The sequence below is a fragment of the Marmota monax genome, unplaced genomic scaffold, assembly GCF_021218885.2.
Source record: "Marmota monax isolate L192 unplaced genomic scaffold, Marmota_monax_Labrador192_F-V1.1 WCK01_AAM20220418_F8-fsc00014, whole genome shotgun sequence".
NCBI lineage: Eukaryota > Metazoa > Chordata > Mammalia > Rodentia > Sciuridae > Marmota > Marmota monax.
In genome coordinates, this window is record NW_026695222.1 from 17,325,450 (window position 1) to 17,347,661 (window position 22,212).

General features: G+C 49.5%; 1 protein-coding gene across 2 annotated transcripts in view; it reads right to left on the minus strand.

The window, feature by feature from the left end:
* The window catches only part of Soga1 (suppressor of glucose, autophagy associated 1), a 68,904-nt gene that overhangs the window by 14,601 nt on the left and 32,091 nt on the right, over positions 1–22,212 (minus strand). Inside the window, exons 4-13 of one of the 2 annotated variants that reach the window (XM_046433342.2) lie at positions 17,375–17,437; positions 15,353–16,534; positions 13,274–13,411; positions 10,950–11,075; positions 9,705–9,935; positions 7,785–7,889; positions 6,522–6,689; positions 4,870–5,121; positions 2,008–2,079; positions 1,083–1,153 (exon numbers count right to left, since the gene is read on the minus strand). In XM_046433342.2, the coding sequence (XP_046289298.1) occupies positions 1,083–1,153; positions 2,008–2,079; positions 4,870–5,121; positions 6,522–6,689; positions 7,785–7,889; positions 9,705–9,935; positions 10,950–11,075; positions 13,274–13,411; positions 15,353–16,534; positions 17,375–17,437 (2,408 nt within the window). The remainder of the gene's footprint in view (positions 1–1,082; positions 1,154–2,007; positions 2,080–4,869; positions 5,122–6,521; positions 6,690–7,784; positions 7,890–9,704; positions 9,936–10,949; positions 11,076–13,273; positions 13,412–15,352; positions 16,535–17,374; positions 17,438–22,212) is intronic. The other variant, XM_058575564.1, reaches the window with a different exon arrangement.

The window sequence follows — 22,212 nt, forward strand, 5'->3', positions numbered from 1 at the left end:
GATAAGGACCAGCCTAGGTGTCCATCAACAGATGAGTGGATAAAGAAAATTATGGTATATATACACCACGGAGTATTAATCAGTCATAAGGAAAAATAAAATCCTGTCATTTGCAGGAAAATGGATGGAATTGGAGGATATCATGTTAAGTGAAACAAGTCAGACACAGAAAAACAAGGATTGCATATTTTCTCTCTTATGTGGAAACTAAAAAGAAGAAGAAGAAGAAGAAAAAAACCCGCCTGAAAGTAGACAAGGGCTTACTAGGGATTGGGAAGGGAGCCACGGGTAAGAGAGAGAGAGGAGTGGGAGGAGGAGAGGTAGAAGAAGGGTGGATGGACGTGATCAACACATACTTCTACAATTAACATGTTAATACACGTTTTTAAAATATAATATTTTAAAAATCCCAGCACAGACCAGGCACATGTTACCTGGAGGCCAGAAGTACCAGTCATGTGTTAGTACATCACACAAACTGGACGACTCAGACAGCTCTAGAGGCAGCTGTTGAGACGGTGGAAGAGACAGAGGGAAAGAGTGGGCAGGGAGGAGCTGCCCAAGGTCATAGACTAGAAGCCACACAGCTGGAATGCAAAGCCAGCGTCTGGCTCCAGTGCCCACCTCCCACCCTGGGGCCTCCTTGCTTCTGGGCTACTCTGTGTGGCTCCTGTGAGGTTCCATTTCCCTCACTCATGTGTTTCCTAATGGTAGAGACAAAGTCCTACTAGTCTAGGGGGGTCTCCTTGGTCACAGCATGTGGCTGGCCCAATGGATGCTGCTCATAGCCCCAGGAATGGATGTCCATGGTGACTCTCCTAACCCAGAGACAGAAAACAGAACCCCAAAGAAGCTAGTTTCTCTGCCAGCTAGGATGCACTGGGGCCCTGGTATTCCAAAGAAACACACGTCAAGCTGCAATCTGGAATCCCCCTGGCCCCGGGCTTTCCAGCTCCTGAGTGATTTGGGTTATGTAGAAACCACATCCTGCTGCTCTCCCAATTCTGATGGGGCGCAGGGGTGGGCACAGGGGGCAGGAGAGGAGAGGGACAAAGGGGCGGGCAGGATGGGGCTGCCAGCACCTCTTTAAGCCGGTTCCCCCCAGCTCAGCTTCGGAAACCGTCTCCTTGTCGTGGATCTTCTCACTGCGCGTCTGTCAAAGAAGAGACAGGAAGGGTCAACTCTGGCCACCAGCATGCAGAAGGAAGGTGACTAGAGGCCCTCCACACTTGACTTCTCATCTGAAGAGCGGCAATGATGTCAGCAACGATCCAGAACAATTATTGGTCAAGTTTCTGGCGGCTCTGCATGTAACTCCCCCACCATAAGAATGTGCTAACTGTACTGTCAACAGTGACCCCCCCGCCAAAAAAAAAAAAACAACAAGAACGACTACTCATGGTGACAGCAATGACCATGCAGCTACTGCCTGGGTTTGTCCATTCTGGTTCTAGAGGCACAATTCCCAGCACCTGCACCAGTTATCACAGCTGCCTTCCTTGGCTGCCAGCCCTGGGTGAGTCCCCCTTGAGACCCTCCCCCTCAGTTCCCCAGAATCAGTGTTCATTGTTTGCAATCAAGCCTCCTAAATGGCACCCCACTTCCTCTGGTGGTCATGAACTAGGGTAATGCAAACAGCCGTACACTGCCTTTGGTTACTCAGCAAGCTGCTCTCTGACAGAGCACCTGAGCCTTAAGTGCAGACTTCACCAATGTGATCTTACTGATCTCCACACCTACGGAAGGTTTGCTTTCCACAGATGCACAGGTGAAAGCAAGAGAGGCTGGGGGTTTCTCCCAGCTTGGAATCACAACCCTGACAGAGGACACTTCCCAAGTCCCAAACCATGGGGAGGACCCATGAGGCATAGGGGCCCCAGGGCCTGAGGTGCCTGAGGTGCAAGGCTGTGTGACCTGTGGGATAGGGTTAACATCCTCCTATCACGTCCCCACAAGCAAGGAATTTATGGCCCAGCCAGGAGCCCAGACAACACGGGTGACCCTCACCTCTTTCCAGCTGTTGTCCTGCTTCTCGAGGTCTGAGTGCTTCAGGACCCAGGGGTCGGCAGCCTTCTGCAGCTGAGCAAGGGCAAAGAGCACGCATCAGTGACGGGCATGAGTGAGCAGAGGCCCAGAGCAGGACCACATCCTGGGCTCTGCCCTGCAGCTGGGAGGAGCATCATGGGCCAGGAGCCAGAGGGTTCCTTCTAGAGGGTAGCAGTTCTGAGCTACCTGAGTTGGATTGGAAAATGATAATAAGAGCAATTTCTTGCAGGTATTCTGATGGATGTCATTGTATCTAATATAGTAACCATTATTGCTGTTAATTCATGCTGCAGTTCATGGATGAGCTAGCTGAGTAGCACCTTGGTATGCCTGGCCTGTGGGCTGATATGCTTCCCCAGGTATGTTATGGAACTTATCTCATAATTTTAAAATCATTTAAAATATCCTATTGTTAATATAATAAAAAGAAACTACTTTCCTACAGACAGGAATTTCGTTTGATGGTGCAAATGGATGCATCTGATCTGCTTTCCACATGGTACATGGAATGTTCTGGAACTCATGTTAGCGTGCCATCCTCCACTCACCATGCACAAGCTCCTTAGTAGGTATGACCCTCAGGGGATCTCTATCTCTGCAGGGAAGGAGTCAGGGCCCAGGAGTGGAACTTGCCAGATGTGAGAGTTCTGCTAGATTCCAGGCCTGTCTCTTACTCACTTTATGACCTTGGACATATCACTCTGCCTCAGTTTCCTCATCTGAAAAAGGGGGTTAGTGACTGTGACCTTGCAGGGCTGCTGGAGGATTAGAGACAGCAGTAAGAGAGGAAATGCAAATGATCATAATGATGCAGGCCCTCATTAGGAATCAGAGAAAGGCAAATTAAAACAGTAAGACAGCATTGTACACCTGGAGATAAACAGATGTTTCAAAATGGCAAAGATAAAGCAAAACAGGCCCTTCTCACTGTGCTCCCGGTGGAGTGCAACTGGGTGAAGCCTTTCTGGAGGGCTGGCTGGGCAGTTCCCATCAACTATAAATGCACATGCCCTTGAACACAGCAATTTCACCTCTAGTGATCTATCCTATTGAAATGTTCATGCATGTGTGGAAAAATGTGCATTGGGGTTATTCACTGGGGCACTACTTTAAATAGAGAAAAACTGGAAACAATCTAGATCTTGTCGATATGGAATACTAAATTCTGGTGTCCCCATGCTTGGAAGGTCAAGCAGCAGTCAGACAAGATGAGGCCTCCTCTAGCCTGTTGTGAACAGCTCTCCATGAAAGAGGCAAAGTGCAAATAACATGTGCATTATGATTCAATTAATCAAAAATGGAAATGAAACTCTGAATATAAATTGTTTAAATAGCAAGAAAGGGAGAGAATAGGCTTTTGTAATATTTGGCCCTTTTCCCCTTTTCTTCTAGGTATTAGAGATTGAACCCAGAACCTCATGCCTGCTAAAGCATTCTACCTCTAAGCTACATCCACAACCCCCTCCCCCTGTTTTTTTTTTTTTTTTTTTCTGGTACGAGAGATTGAACCCAGGGGCACTTGACCACTGAGCCACATCCCCAGCCCTATTTTGTATTTTATTTAGAGACAGAGTCTCACTGAGTTGCTTAGTGCCTCGCCCTTGCAGAGGCTGGCTTTGAAGTCACAAACCTCCTGTCTCAGCCTCCCAAGTAGCTGGGATACAGGGCTAGGACACCATTCTGGGCAATATTCTTATATGAAGATGAAGTACTGAGTGCTGTAATTAAAATTTAAAAAAAAATAGAAGAAAAGAAAAAAGTCAAAACAAACAGTACACAGGATGACAGGTGTGCTGGGCACGTGACACAAAGCATAGAGCAGCTTACTGCTCACTGGCTGTTTTTAATCCCCCCACCCCACCTCTCCACCCACCATTTTAGTCTAAGGACTACAATTTCCCCATGGGAATCACTCTACTCCTTCCTCCTGGTCCCTTGGTTTGGGGCACATGATTCACACCTGGCCAATCAGAAACTTGTGGGAAAGAAACCTTTCCAATTGTGATTGCTAAACTGTAAATTACGTGCATAAAACTGAGAGTGGTCATATTTGGAAATAGCTTGCTTAAGAGTAAAGTGTATACAAGCTGGACACAGTGGCCTATGCCTGTAATTCCAGCTACCAGAGGCTGAGGCAGGAGACGTAAACAAGTCTGAGGTCAGCCTTGGCGACCTAGCCAGACTGTGTTTCAAAGTAAAATTTAAGAAAAGAGTAAAGCGGCTGGGTGTGGTGGCACATGCCTGCAATCCCAGCAATTTGGGAGGTTGAGGCAGGAAGATTGCAAGTTTGACGCCAGCCTCAGCAACTTAGTGAGACTCTAACTTAGCAAGACCCTGTCTCAAAATAAAATAAAATAAACAAAACCCCCAAAAAGCAGTCTGAGGATGTGACTCAAAGGTTAAGTACCACTGGGTTCAATTCCTGTTACCAAACAAAACAAAACCAGAGTAAAGCTAACAAGAGGGCTGCGATTGTGGCTCAGTAGTAGAGCGCTCACCTAGCACAGGCGGGACCAGGGTTCAATCCTTAGCACCACATAAAAATAAAGGCATTGTGTTGTGTCCATCTACTCTAAAAAATAAATATTAAAAAAAAAAAAAGCTAACAAGAGGAAAGCAGTCCTGAAAGATTGAGGCAGAGAGAGACCTAGTTCTTACTGGAATCTCTAAACACAAGGTTCCAGCTATATCTGAAAGAGATTCTAGACTTCACTGTCTGAGCACCTGGATCCAGCTATACGTGAAGGAGATGCTACCCATGAACTTATCCTACAGTGACTCTCCCTTGTGGCTCAAATCAGCCTAAGCTGGGGCCAGCCTCACCTGGCTCAGGCGGTTCTGCAGCTCCTTCACCTGCTGCTCCACCTGCTGCTTCTCACCCTGCAGCCGCTCCACCAGCTGCAGCTTCTCCTGGCTCCAGTTGCGCTCGCTGATTTGCAGTTGCCGTGTCAACTCCATGACTGCGCTGTAGGACTCGGCCAGGAGGTGCTGCTGCTCCTCTCGCTCCCTCTGCAGGGCCGCCTTCCACTCGGGCCCTGCCCGCTCCCCGGGCCCCTTCCCGGCCTTCAGCTCCATCTGTGGGTGGGAGCAGTCTGGGCAGCTGGCACCTCGGGCCCCTCTACTCTCCCTCCTCCCTTCTTGGGCACCAGCAGGGGAAGGGGAGAGAGGCTCCTTGGGGGCCGTCCCCTGGGAAGCCTTTGGTGACCTCCCCCTTACAACCAGCCCTCCTCGGTGTGGAGCTCTTCCCACCAGCCAAGCTGCACTGTGGGTTTTTCAGTCATTTTCTCTGCAATTTAACTACCACTTTGCGTTTTTCAGAGGAAGAGGTTCTAAGGGGGTCAAGTCAGTTTTGTCCCAGGTCACGTAGTGGGTTCCTAGTTATCGCCTGTCACAGTATTTATCTACTCTTAGGTACAGTGCAGGTTCTGGTTAATGGGGTTGTGTTTTAGCTCCACTCCTGGAAAGCTGAACCCCACCTTGTCCCTCATGGGCCTTGCATGGGGACATGCACACACATGCACATATGCAGAAATCACTCTGCACGATGCCTTTCTTGGCCGCAGACCTCAGGGTGGCAGGATGATGCACACCTATATCCAGCTCATGATTCAATGCCTCCCACCTGCCAGGCTATGGTCAGGGAGTAGAGCCCTGGAATGGCTGAGCTTGGGGCACAGCAGAGCAAAGGACACTGGAATATGCAGATGAGCAGCAGCTGGGAGGTCTGCAGGAGGCCTAGGAGGGATCGGAGGGCCCAGGAAGAAGTCAGGAGTCGGAGTGCAAGGTCAGGTCTGCCCTGGGTGACACAAGACAGGGACTCAACCTCTCTGTGCCTGTTTTGTCATGTGTCCTGCAGAGACCATCTGAGTACCACCTCCCAGAGGTGGCAATGCCCAGGAAGTCGGCCTGCAGCAGGGACAGGGTGGAGGAAGAGGGAGCCCAGCCCCACCCTGTGGAGTCAGAGCATTCTCTCCAGGTGGGAGGCCTAGCCTTCTCATTTTTCAGACCAGAGTAGGGCAGCAACTTGTCCCCACACACAAAGCAGATACCCAAATCCCAGGGATCCTATTTAAGTTTCTTTGGTCCAGCTGGGCTGTTGTAGGGGAGGGAGCAAACCACAGCCAGGTATCAGGGGGCCCCTCAGGTAAGAGGCAGCAAATAAGGACAGCAGCAATGAGAGACCAGGCATCGCAGGGACGGCACTGGGTACAAATCAGGCATGTCACCCGGAAGCAGAGGGGCAGAGGTGCCTGCCAATTCTCCATCTTCCTTCCCTGGCCCACTGACTCCTGAACCCCACTATCTTGGTCCCCGTGCTGGATGATTCTAGGCAAGCCTCTGTCCTCTCTGGGTGACAAGGTGAAGGGAGGGGCTCCTGTCCCTCTAGGAGGTGGCTTGGGCATCCTGTTCCAGACCTGACAGCTGTGGGCTTGGCTGAGGACAAGAGGCAGAAGACGTGTCTGGGGAGGGCTCACCTGGGTGGCGTGGCCCTTGAGCTCCGCCCGCTCTGTCTCCCAGGTGGCCTTGGCCTTGGCGAACTGCTGCTGAAGCTCCGTGAGACCCCGGCGCTCATCGCGGAGCAGCCAGCACAGCTCCTTCAGCGTCACCTTCATGTCGGCCAGGGTCTTGATGTACTCGTTGGGCTGCAGAGAGGAAAGGCCTGGGTCAGCAGCGTGGGAGGTGGGAAGGAACCCAGCTCGGGGCTCCCTGGGCCTCCAGCAGGTCCCCTCCAGGATGAGCCCAGCCCTGGCTCCCCCCTGGGCAGACGTGAGTCCCAGCCTCACACGAACAAAGACTCCCGCAGTCACAGTAGTAACTATTCCACCTAAATTGAGCCGAATAATCTGGCCTTCTCAAGGTTTTCTGCAGCCTCTAGCCTCTCTCTCTGACCCACTGGAGGCCTCCAAGGAGCCTCCCTAACTGTGCTGAACCCAATTCCAAATCTTCTTTCCTAGGCCCACAACCCCATTTCCCACCCATACCCAGCTCACTCACTGTGTGTGGCTCTAGAAGTCTGAACCTCCTCTTCTCTCTCATATGTGGCTTGATCAGAGAGTTCTTAGTCCCAGAAAATAAAGGCCCCTCTTTTATTTATTTTATTTTTTTTACACGGGCTGAAGATCAAACCCAGTGCCTCATAGGTGCTAGGCGAGTGCCCTACCACTGAGCCCCAGCCCCAGCCCCAAGGCCCCTCTTCATAGGAGCCGAGCTTGAGAGCTTTACCCCATTATATACCTCCCAAGCCACAGCCAATTCCAGAACACCTTGCCACACCTCTACACACACAGTTCTATGTGTTTAGAATGACTTCTCTCCGTTCTCTAGTAGGTAAGCTCCTGTTCATTCTTCAAAACCCACCATCCATAACCCCTTTTCTGTGATGATATCCTCTTTTGCTCCAAATAGAACTAATTAGTCTCTTGCTTGTGACCCCATAGTCCACCACCTGGCCTTCTGTCACTGCCCTGGGATGATCTGCATGCCACAAAGGATAGAGAACAGGGGGACAGTGACCAAGAAAGAACAACCTTTGCAGCTCTAGTGTCCAGTGCAGAGCTGAAGTCAGAGGAAGTGACAGAAAGTGATTAATTTGTTTATTTATTTGTATGCAGTGCTGAGGTTCACACCCAGTGCCTCACACATGCTGGGCAAGTGCTCTACCACCGAGCCACAGCCGCAGCCCGGAAAGTGATTATTGAATGGGCAAAGGAACAAGCCGGGAAGGGCTGAGAACGCACCGTGTTCTGGGTCCAGCCGTCTCCCGCGCAGGCCTTGTTATCAGAATGCTGGGCGCTGATCTCCTCCTCCTCCACCAGCAGGTACAGCTCCTTCATGCTGTTCACCTGTTGGTCAAAACCACACTCAACCAGGGGTGGGAGGATGTCCTCACTGACTTCCCAAACCGTAACTTTGATCTCTGGGCACCGTCCAGGCCAAGCAGCGTGACCCATAATATCTTTTCTGCCCCAAGGACCATGAGGCATCCTGAAGAGCTACTCAGAAATAACCACGGTGACTGAGGCAGCTGGAGCCACGCTGCACAGCTGCAGGGGCACCGTTCATGGGGCATTCAAGGGCGTGGCTCCTCCTGGCACCCTCTGAGCACAAGATGCTTGGTGGGAGGGTGTCAAGGAGAAGCAGGGAGACCAGTTAGGAGGCAATGGCCAGAATCCAGGCAGGAAGTGACGATGGCTTGGTCAGAGGGCAGTGGAGGATGGCTCAGACTCTGGAGAGGTGGACAGATTAGACGAGGTGTGAGGGAAAGAGAAGGGCAGAGGATGCTGCCACAGCATTTGTCTGAACAAGAGGAACTGACCCACTGGGCGAGCAGGGCTGGAGGAGGAGCCTGAGTTTGGTTTTGGACATAAGGTTTGCAAAGCCTATCAGACACCCAGTGGATCTGTCCCAGGACAATACACATCTAGGGTCCATGAGCGACACCTGGACAGGACGTATACACTTGGAACTCAATGTCCAAGAAAGGCCAGTGAAGCCTGGATGAGCTGCCCCAAGGCAGTCAGAGCAGGTACAGGAGAAACACAGTCCAAGGACTGAGCCCTGGGGACTGTGAGCTTGCAAGGTGAGGTCAGGTGGGAGGAGCTCAGCGACAGAGAACCTGCATGTGCAAGGCTCTGGATTCAGTGCCCAGGACCACCAAAGAGAAAAATAAAAAGCGAGCTGAGGTCAGGGAAATAAGAAGGAGCCAGAGAGGTAGAAGGAAAACCCAGAGCTTGCTGTCCTGGAAATGAAATGAAGGATATTGCAGTTTGGATATCAAGTTTCCCCACAAACCTCCTGTGTTCCTGCAGGAATATTCAGAGGTGAAATGACTGAATTATGAGGCCTGTGGCCCAGTCAGTCCATCCTAGCTTGGCTGCACTAACCGGCACTGCAGGCAGGTGGGCGTGGCTGGAGGAGGTGGGCACGGGTGGAGAGGGGTGCCCTGGAAGGGTGCATCTTCCCTGCAGTCCCTTCCACCCTTTCTCTTCCCTTTCTTTGCTTCTCAGCTGACGTAAGCTGAGCCACGATGTTCTACCTCACCTTGGGCCCAAAGCAATGGAGTCAGTCATCCATGGACTGAGACCTCTGAAGCCATGAGCCCCAAACAAATTTTCCTTCTTTAAATTGTTACTCTCAGACATTTTGGTCACAGCGAGGGAAAGCTGACTAAAACAAAGGAGGTTTCCAAGTGCCACTTATCTGGGAACATAGTGAGGCTGTGAAGTATGCTGGAGGAGCAAGTCTACAGGGATCAACAGCTCATTTCCTACACTGGTCACAGGGATCGATACCTAGAGTCTTTTGACGATCTACACATACACGGGGAACAACCTGTTCTCTGGAATCCTTGGGGCAGGTGTGTGTCTGTTTTTATTTTTCTTCTTTTTTGGTGCTGGGGATGGAACCCAGGGCCTTGCTCGTTCTAAGAGCACACTCTACCACTGGGCTACACCCCAGCCTTCGGGTGTGCTGGGAACTGAGAATGTTTCAGGATCTAGAAAGATAACGTGTCCTACAGGTATTATGTCACAGCCCCAGTAGGGACTGGAGCACACTGATTTCCCCTACAAACATGTGAATATGAATATGAAGTGCTATGTCCCTCGCCTCCCATGTTCCTTTCCCCCTACCTTCCGGAGGCCCAAGCCCAACCATACCTCCAAGAAGTCATCCCCCTCGTTGGGCAAGACCTTGCCCTGCCGCCAGCGCTTCAGGAACCACCTGAGCTTCATGAAGAGCAGCAGGAAGTTGTGCTTGAACTGCTGGGACTCTTGCACCAGCATGTTTTTCTCCTGGCTCCAGAATTTCTGCTCCAGCCGCCTCTGGAGGCTCAGACTCTGCAGTTCAAACTCCCGCCTCAGCAGCGCCCTCTGCTGGTCCTCCTTCAGCTGCCGGGGACAGGAGATTGAGCAAGGCCAGTTCAGGGTCCCAACACTCCCAGCCCACTCCAGGCCCAGGTCAAGGGCAGGGGGAGAACTGGGTGGGTCTGTTGGTGATCTCTGCCAGAAATTCCACCACAAGCAGCTCATTTTATCCATGGAAGAGTAACTCATAAAAGCAACAGCAACCCAGGGGAGGAGCTGGGATTTAAACCAGCATGGTCCAACTAAAAAACCCTCGTCATCATTCCCTGAGCACCTGTGGAGCGCTGGATGTTTCTCCTGAACTCTCACACTGAACAAGGAATCTGTGGGGGTGTGCGATAATGACAGGGAGGGGTGACCCAGGGAGGGCAAAGGGCATCCTGGGGCCCAGGAAGGCTGAGGAATATGAGATACTCATGCTGGGTCGTGGTGAAGAGAGCCAGAGCCCTGGGTTAGAATCCCAGCACCACTTTACCCTGCACATGCCTGGATAAAGCGTTTCCACTCCTGGGCCCCAGTTTCCCCATAAGTAAAATGGGGGGAACACCTTCTGGGGGAAGTCACAGGATTAAAGCACAGAAGGTATGGAAAGTGTGTTCCATGGTCTGGCTACAATCAGGGCTTCACAAATGCTGTTAACAAACTACCACCCTGATTACCAGCTAGGCCCAAAGCAGGCATTTCCCATTTCACAGATGGGAAAGAGGGCCTGAGAGGAAACAGAACTGGCCCAAGGTCACACAGGCAGCCAACAACACACCCAGGACTCCAGCCCAGCTCAGCTGATGTACAATCACAAGCAGGAATTGCTCTGGCAGGGGACCAGGACTGGAAGACTTGAGTTTCCTCTGACCATCTCATCTTCTGAGGACCCATGGACCCCCAAAGACCTCGCCTTCAAGTTTGTGGTGCTAGGGATGGAACCCAGGGTCTCACTCATGCTAGGCAAATGATCTACCACTGAGCCATGCCCCAGCCCCTCGGCCTTCAGTGCTGGGAGCAGATGGAGTAGGTGCAGGAAGACCGGGCACCGCCCACCTGGACCATTTTCTGGTTGAAGCTGTCAGCCTCCTCCTTCCGTAGCTGCCGCTCCTGGGAGAGCTGCTCCTGCAAGCCCCGGAGGCTGTCATGGGCCTCGGCCAGCACCAGCTGCAGCTCCTTGATCTAGGATGGGGATGGGACATGGATGAGGAGGGAGAGGACACAGGCTGTGGTCACAGATTAAAGTGGCTGGGGAGCAACCGTAAGCAGGACCTGAATGGTCCTAAAGTACGGATCAAGCACAAGGGCTGTCCCTACTTCAGTGGGTTATCGAGGCAATTAAATGAAACAGTGCAAAGCAAATCTAGTTACCATTAGTTTTAACTTGATACATTTTTACTCTGAAATTTATTTGAAAAAAATAATATATTATGAAAGTTAAGTTTGATTCACGAAGATGTTCACTGTCTCAATGTTTCTTTCTTATTTATTTTTGAGATAGGGTTTCACTCTTGCCCAGGTTGGCCTTGAACTCCTGGGCTCAAGGGATTCTTCTGTCTCAGATTCCCAAGTAGCTGGGACTACACACCACTGTACCCAGCTAGCTCATTGTTTATAATTGCAAAAGTTTAGAAATGACTTAAATCATAAATGCTGGGGATTAAAATGTGTTTAATGGGTATATGTATGTGTATGTGTGTGTGTGTATGTATATATATACACATACACATACACACTTTTCTTTATTATATGTATTTTATTATGTTGTAATAGATAGGTACACACACTCTAAAAGTAAATGGTGGCTCACTACATGATTTTGTAATCCTGACTTTTCTTCTTTATATCTTTATGCATTGCTGCTCAGAGATTTTGTTGTAGTTATTTGTTATTTACAACAACTATGCAATAAGATCTTAAGAAAAAGATGAGATTTTTACATTTTGTGGGGAAATGGTATTTAGAAGTCTTTGCAGCTGAACAGGCAAAACTAGTCTTTTCTTTTAGAAGTCCAGATGGTGAGTAGAAGGGAACACAAGGGGGGAATTTCTGGGGGTGGGTCATGTTCTGTTTATTGATCCCGGTGCTGATTACACAGGAGCGGTCAGTTTGTGGAAATTATCTAAGCTTTTAATATGCATACTTCTCCTCTCTTCCACCCTCCCTCCCTCCCTCCCCCACCCCCGGCCTCTTCCTTCCTTCCTTGCAGTGCTGAAAATTAAATCCAGGGCCTTGTGCATGTGAGGCAAGTACTCAACCACGGAGCTACACTCCAACACTCATTTTCTCCCCCTTTTGGCTAGGTTATTAGGAAGACCACATCATGAAAAGAGTTTGCTCCTTAGCTTCAAGGGAGCTTCTTCTGTACAGTTGCAGGCAAGCCTTCCTGGACCACAAAGCTGTCTTCCCAAGGATGCTCACAAAAAAGCATGCTCAGGCTGTGCTACACTCCTGAGCATGTGCTAAGTCTCCATGTGCAATAGTCCCAGGGATTCCCAGCCCAGCCCACATGATCTTCTCCTACTTTAGGTTCATTAACAAATGCTGAAGAGGCTTATGTGTAGGATAAGGAGGGGACTCAGGAACACCCAGAGTTCCTCAAGAATCAGAGAATCCTAGCAATTCTTTTTCTTTTTTTTTTTAATAATATTTTTTAATTGTAGATGGACATCATTTATTTATTTATTTATCTTTATGTGGTGCTGAGGATTGAACCCAGGGCCTCACACATACTAGGCAAGTGTCCTGCCACTGAGCCACAGCCACAGCCCCGACTTAGCAATTCTAACCCTCCTGTGTTAGAGGTGGGAAAGCTGAGACTGAGGGTGGGAGTGTGTCCAGGGTCACACAGTCACACTGGCAGAACCAAGACTTGCACTCTGGTCCCTGGATCCCAAGCAGTATATCATCATTCTCATGCTTATCCTCACCCAGGCAACGGCCTTAAATTAAGACTTTTCACATATTTAATCCTTTCAACCACCTATGAGGTTTATAGATGACAGCTCACAATCAGGGAGGTGAAGTGACTTATCCAAGATCTCACAGCTGGTACACGGCGGATCCACAATTTGAATCCAGCCGGATGATGGAGATTGTTGCCTCCCAGCTACATAGATTAGTAGTTCCATCAAATGATACAAATTCCCAGTGGAATTTAGAACAGGAAAAAAAATTCTTTAGATGAGCTTTTAAACTTCCTTCGACTAGGCCAAGAAAATGGCCCAAATTTCCTTATTTTCTTTTGCCCTGGCTGCCAGGAAGTTGGAAATTAAGGGAATGCTCAAAACCCGCTTCTTCACTCTCTGAGAATCTCTGCTTGGGGAGGCCCCAGCCACCTCCTCGCACCCGGCCTCCCGCTCCACTAGGCCTAGACCCACCTCAGAGGCATAGGAATCATTGTCTTCAGCTCTATAAGGCCTGAAGCTCCTGGGATCAGGTTTGGAGTCCAGGTCACCCGTGCGGAAGGCCTCTCGGATCCTGGGCTCCCATTCTGGCAGATCCCTGAAGTCAGACGGCTGCACCAGAGGCACAGGCAGAAGAGAACAAAGACAACCATGGGGAGAGGCCCACGGGGTGCCAGAAACAGCTCCACCCCAGGGCTCTGGGCTCCAGAAGAGGCTATGGCCACCCACAGGAGGGCAGGATCCAGGTATTCACCTTGCCAGCCAGGCCCAGCCGCTGTCACTCAGTGAATGTTTATTAAAAAGATGAATGAGTAGATAAGCGGGAAGTGAAAATACTAATTTGATGGAAGTCTGCTTGGTGCACAAACCTTCTAAAACAGCTCCAACTGTCCTACTACCTGTGTGGTCCCAACTTACTCCTACTTCAAGAAAAACCAAGAGGGAGACTCAACAGGGGGCCATCTGTTTGCCTTAAAAAGCCAGATCAAGCAGATCGACAGGACATGAGTTACAGAAATCATGGCACAGCATCACTGTATAGTTGTTAGAAAGAGCTGAATCTCACTCAGCCAGGCACACCTGTAATCCCAGAGGCTTGGGAGGCTGAGGCAGGAGGATCGCGAGTTCAAAGGCTGGCTTTGAACTCGCAATCTTCCTGCCTCAGCAATGACGAGGTGCTAAGCAACTCCGTGAGACCCTGTCTCTAAATAAAATACAAAAAAGGGATGGGGATATGGCTCAGTGGTCAAGTGCCCCTGAGTTCAATCCCCAGGAACAAAGGGAAAAAAAAAAGATACCAGAAAGAACTGAATCTCTCTGCATGACAAGGAAAGACCCCTACACGGCTCTCAGGATGTGATCTCACCTCCCAACACCCTCTGCAGTCCAGCCCCATTCCTCTTTGCTCAATTTCTTATACCAGGACATACCAGCTCTGGTTTGAGAAGCCCTGAGGGTCTAGGTCAAGTTCCTAGACCACATACCTTCCCTTCAGGTTCCCCTTCTCAGTTTGTAATTTCACATTCACTGTCTTTCTTTCTTTTCTTTTTCTTCTTCTTCTTTTTTTTTTTTTTGTTGTTGTTATTATTGTTTGTTTATTTTTTGTTTTGGAATGCTGGAGTGAACTCAGGGCCTCAAACATGCTAGGAAAGTGTTCTACCACTGAGCCACAACCCCAGCCAAGTGTGGCAGAGGCTACCATACTGGACAGCACCCCTCTGGACCTTTAACAGTGGTCTCAGTAGGAAGTGGGAGGCAGGGGGAAGAGGTTTCCATCTTTTCATCTCTGGTGCTTCTGAAACTCTTTGAATGTTTATGTATTACTTTTGCAATAATGCTTTTTTGTTTGTTTGTTTGGACAAAATGCCCTTGCTATTTTAATTTTTCTAAGTAGTATCTTATGGACATGAAGGCTGGAAGCTAGTCACTGTTAGAAAATTAAGTTTCTTGCCTTTGCATGGGAACTGGTCAAAGATTTAAAAAAATAACAATACTTGGTTTAAAATACAAAATTACTAAAGAAATAAGAAAAGGCAACCAGAAAAAAAAAAGGCCTTAGAATCAATTACTATCCTTAGTAAATGAATGATTTATGTTCTACTCAATCAATGGGCTTATATTTAGTAATAAAAATAAATACAAGTTTCCTCCAAGCAACAATGTGGAGGGAAAGAAGCCAGGCACAGGTGAGTTTGTATTGTGTGATTGAATTTATACACAGTTCAAGGACAGCAGACAAACCTAAATCAAGAGAGGGGTTGGCCTAGTGCCTGGGACTGTAGCTCAGTAGAACAGCACTTGCCTAGTGTGCATGAAGCCCTGGGTTCAATTACCAGTGCCGCACACACACAAAAAGAGCAGGGGCAGTAACTAGAGGGGGTGAGAAGGGGCTACTGGGGAGCTGGTCACACTCAAAAAGGTGATCATATAAGTGTTCACTGTGGAAAGTTCATAAAGATGCTGCGCTTAATTCTGTACCCTTCTCTCGTGTCATGATTCAGTACAAAACTTCTATGAAATAAGAGTGACAGGACCTATGATTGGCCATCTTACCTGAAAGTCCGAGGCAAGGTCTTTGGCCAGAATGATCTCCTTGGAAGGTCCCTGGGAGCCCAGGGTGGGCAGCGGAGAGAAGGGCTCTGGCTGCTCCTTGCCAGAGCCCCCGAGGACGGCGTCTGCCTTCCGCGTGAAGGCGTTGAGCTCCTGCTGCAGCACGCTCAGCCGCACCAGGATGGCGTGCATGAGCTTCGTGTCCCTGGGGCCCTCGCTATTATCCGGGGCCTCGTGCAGCCTGAAGTCAGCACATTCATTGTCCAGACAGAGCCGAAGGCCCGCAGAGAAGCCATTGGCATCGGCCACCAGGACGTCGATGGCTTTACTGACCAGGACCGCCTGCTCCCTCAGCCCAGGCAGCGCCTCGGCCTCCCGGGCTCTGCAGAGTCGGGCTGCGTGGGGCTCGTGCGCCTCGCCGAGGGGAGCGGGCACACACTGCGCGGAGTCCCCCGCCTCGGCGTCCGTCTCCAGCATGGGCCGCGTGCTCTGGCAGGAGGCGAGATCGCAGCGCTGGAGGTTGGAAAGGAGCACGCGGTTCTCATACTGCAGCTTCTTGACCTTGCCGCTGAGCTCGCCGATCTGCAGCTTGGCGGCCGCCAGCTCCTCCTGGGAGGGCTCGCTCAGCACCGAGCAGCTGTCCTCCGACAGCGTCACGTCCAGCTCGTGCTCCGAGCGGTACTTGGCCAGCTCGCTCAGCAGCAGCTTGTTCTGGTCCTCGAGCTCCGCCGAGGAGCGCCGCAACAGCTCCGCCTCCTCCTCCACAAACTGCAGATGTCGCCGCAGCTCTGCCAGGCTCTCCCCGCACTCGCTGCCGCCCAGGGCCGAGAAGGCCAGCCGAGCCTCCGGCGCCCCGCAGCCGCCACTGTGATCCTTCATGTCGTCCATCTCGGCCCGCAGGCCCCGGTTCTCCACCTCCAGCTCCACGATGCGGCGACTCAGCAGGTTGGCCTCCTCCTCCACCAGTTTCAGGTGCACCTTCAACTCGGTCTCCCGCGAGTGCGGAGCATCCGCCAGCTCCTCAGCTGACAGGGCAGCGTCCAGGTCCCCATAGAGGGAGCGGTACTTGAGCAGCTCCTCCTTCATGCTGTCGTTCTCCTTGGCGAGCTTGGTGAGCTTCTTGCACATGAGGGCCGACTCTTCCTTCGCAAAGTGCAGCTGACACTTCAGATCTGCGCTGTCCTCCTGGGACCGGATGGACACGGGAACAGACATGACCCAGGAAAATTAGTGTTGGCTAATTACTATCCTTAGTAAATGAGTGATTTATATTCTACTCAATCAATGGGCTAGTACCAATTGATTGTACTAGCCACCGCATTTGGGGGAGCACTGAGTATGTGCTGGGAACACGGGAATGGGTCAGACACAGCCTGAGAGAGAAGGAGCTGGGGGGTCAGAGGAAGCAGAGAGGGGACATTGATGTTGCAGTAAGAATGGAACACCACCCAGTCTGGGAGTCTGGGGGCAAGTGACATTCTGACACCATTCCTACTAGTTTCCCCATGTGTAAAATGGGGCAGTCCCACTCCCCTCCTCCTGCAGCCATGGAGAGGATTAAATGATAATATGTGACCCTGGCAATCCAGTACCACTAGCAGCTAACAGAATTCTTTCTGTGCCTGGCCTGCACAACAAAGAGCACTTTAAGTCATACAACTAACCCACAGATAGGGACAGATGAGAAAATGGAGGCCAGAAAGTTGAAGCAATCACCCTGACAACATAGGAATCAAGTGGCAGAGTCAAGGTTGAAGGCCTTTGGTTCTGGACCTTTGGATCTGGTCACTGCACTCACTATTGGGTGACTCAGTCTGCTGGGCCTGGGGGAGTCTGAGCATGTAAGAACCATGGGTTTGGAGTGTGGTCTTGGGAAGTAAGGTGGGCCGTGAGGCCAAGAAAGCAAACAAAGGTAGCTCGGGGTAGAAGGTGGAGAGGGCTGGGCACCTCAGAGACTCCCCAGGCCTCTTCAGTTAGGCTCACACCTTCAGACTACAACCTGCCTGTGGGGGCTGCCGGCAGTACCTGAGCCGAAGGCTTCTTGTCTGTCTTCCCCAAGGAGCGGGTTCCTCTTTTCTTCAAGGAATGCTGGAAAGAGAGAAAAAGTAAGAATTAACACCCCCCATGGGTGATGTACATCCAAAGAGCAGTCACAAGGCCAGGGGTCACTTTAAGGGCCTTACCCTAGCCCAGTCACATCCAGGCCTTGACCTGCACCTGCTGCTGAGCCAGAGGGGTCCTCAAGACCATCCAGTAGGCTATAAATGACAGATAGACCAGATATATTCAAGGAGATGACTCTGAACACACTTGCCAGGGCTCCCTCCCCTCTGCCACCCCCACATTGTGATCCAGTTAGCCTGGCCCAAGACCTGGAAATCTGAATTTCTGTTCTTGTCTTTCGCTCATTCATCAGCTATTTCCTAAGCCCCTGTTGTATGCCAGGCCCAGTTAGAAGCACCTACCATGTGCCAGACACAATTAGGTGTAGAGGACACAGCAGTGAACGAGACAGATAAGGTACAGGGAAGATGCTGTGGTGGCCTGCCTAGACCCCCCACTTTAGGACAGAGACATTCATTCCCCCAGATAAGACATCTAAGTTGATGGTCCCTACCGGCAACGACTACTGAGAGCCACCTTGTCCAAGGTCATGTGCCCTCCCTAGCTGAAGCCCACATCCAAAGACTGGTCTATGCCCCTTGCCTCAACTCCAAAGGACCACGCAACCTCCAGAGCGTCCCATGGGGCGGGCTGAGGCTGTGAGTCAACTTCTACCTCTGCCTCACTCCTGCTGGTATAGCCAAGGATTCGTCCCTAAACCTCTGCATGCCCATCTCCACCCCACAGGGAATCCCATCTTCATGGAACTGACATCTTGTGGGAGTTTGAATTCAGAATGAATACTAATAAATTAAATGAATATGGGTGAAAAATTAAAAATTACAAAGCAGACTTAGAAATGATCATGAGAGATTGATAATAAGGATTCAAAACTCCAAGAGCATTTTTTGGGGGGAAAATTGGTATACTTGCCTATACAAGCAAAGTAAGCAAAGTGAAATATAAATGACCAACTGAAAATAAAGATTTGCAGTTGACAACACCAATAAAGGGCTGATATCCTAAATATGAGTTCCATAAACAGTGAACAAAAGACCAACAAACCAGGCTGGGGATATAGCTCAGTTGGTAGAGTGCTTGCCTCACATGCACAAGGCCCTGGGTTCAATCCCCAGCATCACAAAAAGAAAAGAAAAAGACCAAGAAACCTACAGGAAAATGGGTTGGACATATGAGCAAGGGCTCACAGGAAAAGAAAAACAAATGGATGTCAACCATGTGAAAATGCTCATCCCCACCCATGATGGAGAAATGCAAATAAAAACCACATAAGGTGCATTTCTCACCTATCAGACTGGCCAAAATCCAGACCACCTGAGAATACATTTCTATTGGTGAGGCTGCGATGAAAAGAAATGCTCATCTATTGCTGGCAAGAATGCACAGGACACAAGCTCTATCGAGCAGAATTTGAGGAAATGCTACAATCCTCATTACTGAAGTTCCTCACTGTTTAAAAAAAGCCATTCAATGAGATGCATGCTTCCACTGAACACTTCCTCCCAAGAGAGGGGTGATTCATGCTGGCGGTGTTTGAAACCACACTTCAGTTGTTTTGGACTTTTCCAGCCCGGCTGGTATACTGGGTTTCTGAAAATGCTCCCAGGTGATTTGGATACATGCACACCCTCACCTCTCACACCTCATCTCTGAATATGAGAGTCACTGGGCTAACCCAAAACTAGTATACTTGACTATACCCCATTTTACTGAAAGCGAGACGGGGCAGGGACTTGTCCTAGGTCTCACAGCAAATCCATATCCAACCAGGGATCAATTCTTGGCATAGCTCTTGATCAATTTCCAAAGAGAAAACGTGCCTTTAATGAGGGCCAGAGTGGCACTAACACAGTGGCTGGGGACACATCAGGACTATCTAGGGGACTTACAGACAAATACTGATGCCCTAGATGCCACCCCCAAAGATTCTGATAAAATTGATCTGGGGTTAAGTCTCAGGCATATTTAAAAGTTGTTTTAAATAACTTTCCAGGTGATTCTTAAGTGCAGGAGGTGCAGGGAGAGGAGCTCTGAAGAGGCTGTTAAGTCTACCTTAAAACCCATCAGATCCTAGAGACCCTTTGGAATGCAAATGAGGCAGGAAGTCAGAGGCTGATCTTCAGATGCAGACTGGTACCAAGAGCAGGGACCAGCGTGAGAAGAGTTGGCCTGGGCCTTTCAGAAAGGAGAAAAAGAGGGGTCGGGGTTGGCGGTCACAAAAAAAAAAATCCTTCCACAAGAGCCAGGGTACCAGGTCATGGGGTCCTAGAGAGGTTCCTCAGAGGAAGACCTGTACAGCATGGGAGGGTGGGGGTTCTGGGTCAGACCTTAGCCATCTAGATCTAGTCCAGTCATCCAAGCTGCTGGAGGGCTGTGGCCTCAGCTGGGAGCTGTTCTGGGAGTCCCACACACTGGAGGAACCCTGTCCTCTCCCTGAAACTCCATTTTCTCATCTATAAAACTGAGCCATGGGTTAGGTGACCACAGCTCACTCAAGCCCTCAAACTCCCGAAGAAAGGAAGAAAAGTGACAGGGAAGTGAGTCGGGGGTTTCCAACCCCACCAGCGGTCCCAGGCATCATATATACATCAGTGAGATAATGTAAAACCATTAAAAAGGACTGAGGGTATTGGGCATGGTGGCACACATCTTTGATCCCAGCTATTTGAGAAGTTGAGGAATGGGCTGGGGATGTGGCTCAAGCCTTAGCATGCTCGCCTGGCATGCGTGCAGCCCGGGTTCAATCCTCAGCACCACATACAAACAAAGATGTTGTGTCCGCCAAAAACTAAAAAATAAATATTAAAAAAAAAAAAGGCTATTACTGAATATTTAAAAAAAAAAAAAAGAAGTTGAGGAAGGATAATCACAATGTAACGAGACAATTTATCGAGAATTTGTTTGTTTGTTTGGTAGTGGGGATTGAGCCCAGGACACTATACCACTGAGCTACATCCCCAGTTTTTTGTTTTCGTTTTTATTTTGAGACAGGGTCTCCCTAAATTGCCAGACAGGCCTTGAACTTAGAATCCTCCTGCCTCAGCTTCCCAAGTTGCTGGGATTTTAGGCGTGTGCCACTGTGCCCAGAAAGACCCTGTCTTAAAATAAAACATTAAAAGGTCTGGAGATGTAGCTCAGTGGTAAAGCACCCCTGGATTCAATCACTAGTACCAAAAAAATAAGTAAATATTTTTTTTTAAACTATGTGTATGGGTATTAGTGTATGCCTAGAGAGACGGTCTGAAGAGTATACAGCAGGCTGTTAACAGAGAGAATACAAGCACCTTGTACTTTTCCCCTCCACCATTTTCTGGTGGGGGAGGATGGAGAACAGTCTTCTGGATTTTTTTTCCTTTAAAAAAATATGTTATTTTTAACAAAATCGATTAATATACAAAAATATATCACTGTAAGAAATGTATGCCAAGCAGATAAAGCCACAGCGCCCCTTTTCATACCCCCCAGCATGCCCCCCCTCCCTGAGGGCCCCTGCCTGCTGGTCTTGGGGAGCTCCTTTGAGACCTTTGGCTCTGTGTTTAAAGCACTAAAATAGATGGTGCTGTTTTAGACTTTCTTTCCTATGTTTATTTGATTCTGTGATCTTTGCTTTTCATAATAAGCACATAGGCAGAACAAAACCCCAAAACACCCAGCATTAAAAAAAAAGTTCATATCCATGCTACATGATGCTGTATGTTACAGAAAGTATATGCAATATAATCCCATCTTTATTTAAAAAACAAAACAAAAGAGAAATATGCATTGTCTGAATAGAGAGAAAGAGCTACAAAGATACTAAGCAAACTGCTAATCCCGGGTTTAGCTGAGGAGTGGAATGGAGGGAGGCGGTTAGGGAGGGCTTCTTTTTATTTCGTGTATTATTTTATTAGTTCTATCATTTTTGAATAGATGCCACATTCATGGGGCTCAAAATTCAAAGAGTACAAAGAGCAATACAGGGAGCCCAGCCCCCTGTTCTGCCCCCAGGCAGTCAATGTGACCAGAAACTGCTGTAGCTCCCTGAGAGGTATGCCAGGTATGTGTTAATGTGCTTCCTGACCCGCTGTGCTCCACTGAATTTATATTACTTTTATATAAATAAAAGTATTTTATACATACATATACATTAGGATACGTGAGAATGTATACATAGAAAAACTTATTGGAAGTATATGTGTCTCCCACCCAAATAGAAATGCCCTCTGGATATTGGCTGATGGGTGAATTTTTTTGTCTTATGGCTTATTATATTTTCTAATCTTTGTCTGTTAAGTGCACAGCACTACCAGTGGGGGAAAGGGAAATGTTATAACGTGTTTTTTAAGTGTACTTTGCCCAAGAAATTATTGAACCTCTTTCCAGCAGGCAAAGAAAGGTCCAGGCTTGAACCTGTCCAGAAAGGAGGGAGGAGGCTCAACAGCTGCCATCTCAGGACTAGAGGGGCTCCTGTTTGGAACCCACCTCTCCACCCAACCACGCCACTTGGGCTCCCACACTGCCCTGCGGCTCCGCAGGGAAAACAAGGCAGGCTCAGAGCACACCAAGACCTCCCTCCCCACTGAGGGCAGCAGCTGGCCAGGCACTGGGGGCTGTGCGCCCCTCATGGGAGCCAGGGTCTGTCAGAGCCCCTTTGTGGAGCCCCTGGTGGTGGAACCAGTCCTGCCCAAGAGGCAGATGTTCTGGCCCTGGGCCCTTGGAGGCGGGACAGGACACAAAGGGATTGCAGCCGCAAAGCCCAG